The sequence below is a fragment of the Leopardus geoffroyi genome, chromosome D1 (genome assembly GCF_018350155.1).
Source record: "Leopardus geoffroyi isolate Oge1 chromosome D1, O.geoffroyi_Oge1_pat1.0, whole genome shotgun sequence".
Lineage (NCBI taxonomy): Eukaryota > Metazoa > Chordata > Mammalia > Carnivora > Felidae > Leopardus > Leopardus geoffroyi.
In genome coordinates, this window is record NC_059329.1 from 61,249,590 (window position 1) to 61,259,549 (window position 9,960).

At 37.2% G+C, this 9,960-nt stretch overlaps 1 protein-coding gene across 1 annotated transcript; it reads left to right on the top strand.

Annotated features, from left to right (window-relative positions):
* Nucleotides 1–8,633: 8,633 nt before the first annotated feature.
* On the top strand, nt 8,634–9,584 carry LOC123602467 (olfactory receptor 52A1-like). The gene has a single exon (XM_045486951.1). It carries the CDS (start codon nt 8,634–8,636, stop codon nt 9,582–9,584), a length of 951 nt encoding a protein of 316 aa, XP_045342907.1.
* The last annotated feature ends 376 nt before the right edge of the window (nt 9,585–9,960 follow it).

Sequence of the window (9,960 nt, forward strand, 5' to 3'; positions counted from 1 at the left end):
GGACTGAAAAGGACAATAACATATTCTTTATTCCTTTGATTAGCCCATTTTAATTCCAACCTGAAACAAGTGATAGTGACTTCATTTCCTTTGGATGTATAACCAAAAGTGGGATTACTGGATCATATTGTAGTTTTGTTTTGTGTTTTTCATTTTTGAGGACTCCATAGTGTTTTCCGTCATGGCTATACTAATTCACATTCCCACCAATAGTGTACAAAGGTTGATTTTTCTCCACAGCCTCTCCAACCCTTATCTCTTGTCTTTTTGATACCAGACATCCTAAAGGTGTGAAGTAATACCTCATAGTGGTTTTGATTTGCATTTTCCTGATGCTGTGTGAAGTTGAGCACCTTTTCATGTACATTTTGGACATTTGCATGTTTTCTTTTGAGAAATGTCTTTTCAGGTCCTTTTCCCATTTTGTAATGTTTTTGTTGTTGTTGTTGTTTGTTTGTTTTGTTATTGAGTAGTATGAATTCCTCATATATTTTGGATATTAACCCCTAATGAACTACACAGCCTGCAAAAAATTTCCTATTCCATAGACTGTCTTTTCACTCTACTGAGGTTCCTTTTGCTGTGAAGAAGCTTTTTAGTTTGATATAATTCCATTTGTCTACTTTTGTTTTTGCTGCCTGTACTATGATGTCTTATCTAAAAAAACCACTGCTCAGACCAATGGCAAGAAGCATTTTCCTATGTATTCTTCAAGGACTTTTATTGTTTTCAGGTCTTACTTTAATTCACTTTGAGGTCATTTTGTGAATGATGTGAGATAAGGGTCTATTTCATTCTTCTGCATGTGGATATCCAGTTTTCCCAACACCATTTATTAGAGACATTATTGTTTTCCCATCGTTTTAGCACCCTTGTATAAGACTAGTTGATTATACATGTATGGACTTATTTCTGGGTTGTGTACTCTCTTCTATGGATCTATTTTTCTGCTTTTATTTCAGTACCATACTGTTTTGATTACTGTAGCTTTGTAATATATTTTGAAACCAGGAAGTGTGATGCCTTCAGCTTTGTTCACTTTGCTTTTCACCATTAGCGATCTTTTGTGGTTACACATAAATTTTAGTGGGTTTCTTTTCTACTTCTGTAATAATGCCACTGAGATTTTGATGGGAATCACACTGAATCTTTGATCACTTCGGATAGTACAGAAATTTTAACAATATTAATTCTTCCAATCAATGAACATGATGTCTTTGCAATTATCTGTGTCATTTTTTATTTCCTCCATCAGCATTTTATAATTTTCAGCATACAAGTCTTTTACCTCTTTGTTTAAGTTTAGACTTAAGTAGGGGCACTTGGGTGGCTCAGTCAGTTAAGCATCTGACTCTTGGTTTCGGTTCAGGTCATGATCTCATAGTTCGTGGGATCAAGACCCACATTGGGCTCCATGCTGACAACATAGAGTCTGCTTGGGATTCTCTCTCTCTCCCTCTCTCTCTGCCCCTCCCCTGCTCTCTTTCTCTCTCTCTCTCAAAATAAATAAACATTTTATAAAAAGTTTATTCTTAAGTATTTTATTCTTTTTGTTGCTATTTTGAATGGGATTGTCAGTTTTTCAGATAGATCATTGTTTATATATCAAAACACATATAATGCGTGTATATTAATTTTGTATTGTGCAACTATACTGAATTTATTTACCATAATAAATTAGAAAACTTAAACAAAGTATTCACTAGTAACAGAAGTAGCCATGGATTCTGGAATTTATTCTTGTCATGTTAGTCTTCAACTGGCTCTCCATCAGAGGTGCTAAACTCATTTATGTGTATTGGACTGGAAGGCTCCATCCCACATTGTCCCATATTATAATTGCTAATTTCCCTCAATGCCTAATTTTTTTTAGTTAGGACTCATTTCACATCCTCTAAAAACAGAGATAACTGGTTAATATTACACCATGTACTAAAGTTGAATTATTCAGATATATATTTACATGCATATGTTTATATAGCATATGGATATGGATATGGAACTATCCACTCAGTATTTAACTCAATATACATGCTTCCCAACCTGAAAACAAAGGTTTTACAACCAATTTTGGAATAAGTCATTTTCCAACTATGTAGAGAACAGTGATGTATTTACAGAAGCCTTCAGTTTCTGGCCTACAACGAAGTGCCCACTGTCCCAGGTAGGATGTTTCATTAAAAGATCTTATCAGAATTGAATGTGTGACAACAGAGATCAAGTCTTGCAACAGCATGAAACACCTATTTGTGCCCATATGCATGGTTGAGCATGGTGCCTCCTTCCTCACCACAGCTCCTTGCACGAAGTAAAAGAGATCTCTCTTTAAAGTAACAACAGGGAAGACACAGATAACAGTTATGGCCAAACAATGTACACATTCATCTGGCGACTCAGAAGTTTGGGGGGCATTGCATGGATTATCTGGAGGAGATAAGCAGTAAGAAGGGAAAAGACCCACAGAGACATGAGACAATAAAAGGAGGATTCTACTATATCTTATTGATCCAAGCAAATATTACATTATTTCTTGCTTAAATGATTTCAAACACTTTTTTAAAAAAATTTTTAATGTTTGCTTATTTTTGAGATAGATAGACAGAAACAGAGTGCAGGTGAGGGAGGGGCAGAAAGAGAAAGACACACAGAACTTGAAGCAGTCTCTGGGCTCTGAGCCATCAGCCCATCACAGGGCTTGAACCCATGGACCACAAGGTCATGACCTGAGCCAAAGTCGGTCACTTAACCGACTGAGCCAACTCATTTCAACTGATTTCCAACTGATTTCAAACACTTTTAACCTCAATTCTCAATACTTTCATAAAACATTTTCCTCTTCAAATACATACATATATTTAAATATTTCACTGCTCAAAACATGATATGGATTACTGTGGCAGATACAGTTAAACAGCAGGTTTGTGTATAAATGTGTATATGTATATATTTACATATGAATGTATATGTGTGCATACACACACACTAACTTGCTTCTCTATCTTCTACAATATTCCATATCATGCTCTGAAGTGTAATAATATTTAGTATGTACAGATACCCACAGCCTGTTTCAAGATGCTTCCTTTGCCAAATCCACCTTTCTGCTTGAAACTCTTATTACAGTTTGACACTATTAGTTTAAATTTATAACACAAATAAAATTTAAGTGAAAGTAATCTGTAGCAATAAAAGCCAATAAAAGTTGCTTGGAGTGGAGAGGGACTTGGACAATGACTGGAATATAGCATGAGGGAACTCTCTGAAGTATTGAAAATTTTCTGTATCTTATGTTGGGTGATGGATGGTTACACAGTAGTATACACACATTAAATCTCACTGAACTGAATAATTAAGACTCATTATCTTTTTTTTTAATTTTTTTAACGTTTATTTATTTTTGGGACAGAGAGAGACAGAGCATGAACGGGGGAGGGTCAGAGAGAGAGGGAGACACAGAATCTGAAACAGGCTCCAGGCTCTGAGCCATCAGCACAGAGCCCGACGCGGGGCTCGAACTCACGGACCGCGAGATCGTGACCTGAGCCGAAGTCGGACGCTTAACCGACTGAGCCACCCAGGTGCCCCAAGACTCATTATCTTTTCAGTGGATACTGGGTTGTCAGGGCTAGTCTGTAAATTATACTACAAGTCTTGTTATGGCCTTCTCTGTTTCTTTTCAGTAAATACCAAGTTGTAGAACTGCTGGGTTATAAGGGAGAGATGTGTATTCCTTTGCAAGAAAAATTCAAGGAGAAAGAAAGAAGATTAAACTATATTAATATAGGACCTGAATAGGAAAAACTGGATATAAAATATTATTTCAAGAACTAGGCTATAAAAGAAAATGAGAAAGGTCTCTAAAATATTTCTGGGCTAAAGATGATTGTATTCTTTTGATGAGAACTTCACAGTGATAGGTGCATATTGAAGAAAGGAGAGGGAAAAATTAAATACTCCAAAAGAACAGACAAATGATAGAGACCTTTTGAGAAAATTGAGATAGGCATAAAAAGAGAGAGAAAAGAAAAAAAAAAGGAAAAGAGAAAGAAAACAAGAAAGAACTGAAAGACAAGAGAGTGATAAAGAACAAAATAAGAATCAAAGGGTAGAGAAAAGAAGGTGGGATAATGAGGTGAGCAGGAAAGAAAGATGTCAGCCTTTAAGAATAAATTCCTGAGGAAACTGGGAAGAAAAAAAGAAAGGAAAAATCAATGAAAGATGACAACTGATAGCACATGAAAGGATTTTCTTCTCTTCATAGACCAAATTGATTTTGTACGGGTACTGAAGCTGGACCAAAAGTTCTAAACTTGGACAAGTACTCACAACTTAGTATCAAAAAATAAGTACATAAGTAAATAAACAGACTAGTGATGGTATCACATGAGACAGAGTGTCACACAGTTGATCCTCACTCAGAAGAAAAATATCTGGGCGGAAATCCTGCATTTTGGTCACTATCATCTAAAACGCAGTAACCCGCAAGCTTACTAGAGAAAAAGTTTGCCGCCTTCACACTGCCATCAGTTAATAATGATTTACTATGTCAAGTGAGCGAATTAAAACTCTGAGTCAGAAAGTAGCCAACACTTGAAATATCCTCCAGTCTCTAAGAGGGATAACCCATTACTGACAAAAACCTATAAAACTTGTCCTCTGGGGTTTGGGATGTTGTTACTAAATTTACTGCCATCACCTTTCCAAAAAAACAGAGAGAGAATGATACATTATTAAATATCTCAATGACCAGAGAGGCTTGAAGAATGTGGTCCTTGAAAAAAAAAAAAAAAGTACTTAAGGTTTATTGGAAGCTGAAAATTAGTATAAAATACTAGGCAACCGGAGTAACATTGTAGGAGGATCAGGAAGAAGAGAAGGTGATGAAATGCAAACAGTCTATCAGTAACGTAGCGGTAGCGGGAAAAAGGAGCGGCGGGTAGAGCAAGATTACTATAATATTTATCAGCACGAGAATATCTACCATAGTACTTCATCTACAGGTCCTGCCAGATAACAGAGGGTGGAAAACATAATGACACTTTCTTTATCTTAAGAAATCTCCATTTCCCGTATTCTAGTGATCTCACTCCACATTAGCTTATGCTCAACTTTCTCTGAAAGTAACGCAAGATCAGAGAGTTACAAATTCTCATTCCAGGAAGACTCCTTCCTTCTAGAATTCACAGTGCTCTCTGGACATATGTTGCTGGGCCAGACCAACACACTCCTGGGATCAGAAGGATAATGACACTCCAGGGGAATCAGAAAGGTAATGATGCTCTGGGATCAGCTCAGGCACTCAGGAAGGCCTAGCATCCTTTCCTTTAATATCTACCTCTGCTGGAAATTTTGCTGGAAACAAAGATGCAACTAGCCTATGCACATGCCAAATCAGTCCTCAGCTCTCTCCAGGTAAGGTTCTGCCCCTACAGTTTGGGAACTGGGAGTGAACAAGGGGCTGCAGTGGGTGTTTATCTTAGGAGAGAATGGATAGACTGAGGTTTTAAAATCTGGCTTTAGTCATTCATTTTTCTGTCCCTTGTCATGCTATTTCCATTCTCTGTGCTTAGAATCTTTCATCAACAAAAGAATTTGGGGGGGGGGGATTAATGTAAATCTAATATAATTTTAAAGAATTTTGCAGATATCTTAGTCCCATCTTCTTCTATTTATGGCCCTCGAGTAATTTATGATACATGCAAAGTGTTTTTTTGTGATTCTAGATACTGGTTACTTTATGCCTGTTAACCATAATGTTCTCAGGTTTACTGAAAATAAAGGATGAAACAATCAGCCACCTATCTACCCGCACAGGCAGATGTGGGGTGTTTGGGTGATATGAAAAAGAGGAGAAATACAGGAACACTGTAAACCATGAAAAGTTTCAGTATCTGCTCCATTTACACAGCATCTTAGTCCTTTTTGTGATGGGGCAAGGATACCCTAACCTCCTTTCTGACCTCTTGCCTCTGTTGGAGCTCACCTATTAGAATCTCTTTCTTCTACTCAGTAACTAACAATGAGCCTATCCCTTTTATGATAGCATTTATGTTATTTTGAAAGCTTGGAGTCATCAAATTCTGCCTTTATTGTTTCTCACTGTAATTGTATTTAATGTAATTCAGGTGCATTTTATTCCTATGAACTCACAAAGTCTGTAAAGGACTAATTGTTACAAAGATTTTTTTTAAGTCAAATGACATTTTGTAACCGCATGGGAATTTACAGACTAGTTTAAGACATCACCTTCTTATTTTGGCTGTGGTCAATCTTATATATAAGCAGATGGAAAAAAATGCTTTAGCTCTGGGATTTTCATCTTCTTGTAGGATTTTTTTTTTCATTTCTATCATCAAGGAATTTTCACTTTTGTGTGTTTTTTCTTGTCTCCTTGAAATTGTGCATCCTATTTCTGTCTTGACAAAACAGTTAGTCCTTTCATCAACTGTTATAAATATTATGTGAACTGTACCAACCATTGATGTATTCTCCATATGATCTCATTTAGCTCTGGGGTAAATAAGGATATTGTTCTTAATTTACAGATGGGTAAATTATGGATGATGTGTACTCTGGCAAGATTCCATAAAAGGTAAATGTGTGTATGTGGTGGGGGGTTCAGGGTGAGTAGCCAGATCATCTCTCAGACTTTGAAACCCTTGATTTTAACTGCTTGCTGATTACTAGGTAAATAATCTGATAAAGACATTATCATCAAGTGGATGCAGCTGAGCATAATATTTATTTTTGCCTTTACAGTATCAGCCAGTTAGTGAACCATTATTTAGGGGATCCTGATTTATTCAGATTTTGAGATTTTTCTCTTACCTTCTATCATTTCTGGCAACTCACATTCATAACTATTAGGAACACCCTCCACACATTTTATCATTTCTCCCACCACATACTTCCAAATACAACATGCGGACATCAGAGGAAATTATTTTTCACAATATTTGTTGCTTTAATCCATATCTTATGACCACTTTGACTATTGTTTGCTCATTGTATTGTTGCAAACAAGCAAAGAGATCTCAGTGTCTTTCTATCATTATTTTTCATTCATGTAAGAATTATTGCACCAAAAATTCCTTTGATATCTCCACAGATGTGCTTTAAGTGACCATTAAACTGCTATTTTTATGGCCATTTTCAAGTGATTGCCTCAGAGAGAAAGAGAGACTTCCACTGCTGTACGTAAAAGGCTCCATTTTCCAGGGCGTATGAATGTGACCAATTCAGAGGAAATCTCTTTGTGGGAGTGATTTCAATAAGTGTTTTGACATGAAAATACTATAATAAAATGTGAACTGGTTTAAAAGTAAGAGTATGATTAATGAAATTAATGAATGGCTTCATTAATAAATTAATGAAGGATTAATGAAATTAATGAATAATGACATTATTGGGAAAAAATGAGTTTCTTAAATGCAAAATTTGGTTCCTACTAAAGAGAGCTTAGATTAATTCTGTAAAAAGTATAAAACCAGGGTGATGTAAGATTAGCTCATTATATTCAAAGGTGCTTCAGCTTTCAAATAATAGCTAATTATCATAGTATAGTGTATAAAAATCTTAATAGAGAATCATAGTATAAAGTTATTAAGGAGAAAGTAGGATCCCCAATGTGGAAACCAGAAGGAGGTGTAAATTTACCGAGTGCTCCATTGACACGTAACTTGGGGGAAGAAAACATCACACTCATTCAGCAGTGTGGTATCTCCAAACTGGATAGGCTCTGCTTTTGACTACATCGCATCTTATTTTTAGTTGTTACTCTGTTTAAAGCATTTCTCTGTATTCTTCTAATTTCCTAAGCCCCTCTGTAAACCACATCCTCTATATTCCACCTTTCCTTCTCCACTCAGCAAATCTCCTTTACACCTAAGTGAACTTAATCCATTCAGAGAACGAACCATCCCTGGCTGCCTTTGAAAACAGACCACCTTCTTCAAATCTCCTCTAAGGGCCACACTTGGCCTCCTGTTAAACAGTGATTTGTTCAATATTTTTATGTGAACACTGAGTGAATGTAAGACAGCTATACGCTCTCCTACCAATCCCCATTGGAGACCTAATGCTACAGACTCAGGGATATATAACCTGCTTCCTGGGACCAGGAATAGTATTGGTTGAGGGTGAAGGCTCTCGTAAGCTACATACTTACCCACATGGGGACAGAAATGGGGTTCTTTTAGGTCCACAAGATGCCCAGATGGAATCTGCACTTGCAGCAAAACTGAGCTGGCATCTACAAGCAAATAGAAAAGGAAAGCCTACTGATGGTGTTTCAAACAGCCCAGCCTAGAGGTCATGATAAATACAAAAGATCAGTGTTCTCAGACTCATGGTTTCCATTTCCACAAAAAATAAATCAGAAATCCTGAACTTTCCCCTGTTCACCTATGACTTTACTAGTTTGAAGGATTGTTTGCTACTCTATGTTGGCATATAGAACAGAACCTCTGAATAATTCAGCCAAACAGAATAATCAGCCCTCCAAAGACTGAACTTATTTCTTTAATACTAAATGTGTCTGAACGATAGAGGGATCTGTGTCCTTTCATTTCGCACTCCCACTCTCTTTCTGTAGGTATGAGAATTAGTGGTGAAAAGAGAGATCACGAACTTCCATGGCATCCATTAATATGTCATATCTAGACCCCACAACACTGATGCTAATTGGGATCCCCGGACTACAGGACGTGCAATTTTGGATTGGATTTTCCTTCTTTGCAATATGCCTGGTGGCTCTTCTGGGAAATACTATTTTACTAATCATCATTCCTACAGAACACAGCCTGCATCAACCCATGTACGTTTTCCTGGCAGTGCTGGCAGCCACTGACATAGGGCTCTGTGTAGCCATTGCTCCCAAGATGTTGGCCATCTTCTGGTTTGGCTCATGCTCCATGGCTTTTGATGCTTGCTTAGCCCAGCTTTTCTTCATTCATGCCTTGCAGGGCATGGAATCTGGCATCCTGCTGGCCATGGCCTTTGACCGCTATGTTGCCATCTGTGATCCACTGAGGCACACATCCATCCTCACACCATCCATCCTGGTCACTATGGTGCTGGTTGTGGCAATTCGAGCAATGGTGCTTGTTGGCATTTTACCAATTTTAATCAAAAGACTACACCTTTTCCATTCCGTTGTAATTGCTCACTCCTACTGTGAGCACATGGCTGTGGTCAAGCTAGCTGCAGAAGACAACCGAGTCAATAAAACATGTGGTCTCCTAGTAGGTTTTACAATACTGGGATTTGACATGATTTTCATCTTCATTTCCTATATCCTTATTTTCCAGGCTGTTTTTCATCTACACCAAAAGGAGGCACGGCTCAAAGCATTTAACACATGCACAGCTCATATTTTTGTTTTCCTTGAGTTTTATATTCTTGCCTTCTTCTCCTTTTTCAGCCACCGTTTTGGACATGTTGCTCCTTCTACCCACATCCTTCTTTCTACCATCTATCTCCTTGTGCCACCTGCACTCAACCCTATTGTCTATGGTGTAAAAAATAAGGTAATTCGTAAGCGTGTGGCACAGATTTTTCTTCTGAATCGTCACTCCCAGCAGTAACCTATTAAATGCTTATGCTCATGTAAGAATACTTTTGCTTCCTAGGGATGAAGACAGGTTGAACTCTGTGTGCACATTGTTGGGGGATTCACTTCAATGTGTGCAAACTTAAGAGATACATTAAAAGGTATTTATTTCACAAACTATAGTTAGAATGAAATAAAATCTGTTCAGGTTAAGACTGATATTAGCGGTCTTCATTCATTTTAATTCTAATTTTCTTTCTCCTGTCCATCTGTTTTATTTCATTTGCAATTATTTAATAAGAAAGCTTACTTAATAAAATGTAACTTCACAAGTGCCATGCCTCTGCCTCTTTCACGACTGCATATTCAGAGAAAAGAAAGGTCAATTTCAGAGTCGAAAATAATGTTGA

Excerpts from the sequence above, each read along its gene's own strand:
- LOC123602467 (XM_045486951.1), top strand. The coding sequence starts at position 8,634 with ATGGCATCCATTAATATGTCATATCTAGACCCCACAACACTGATGCTA.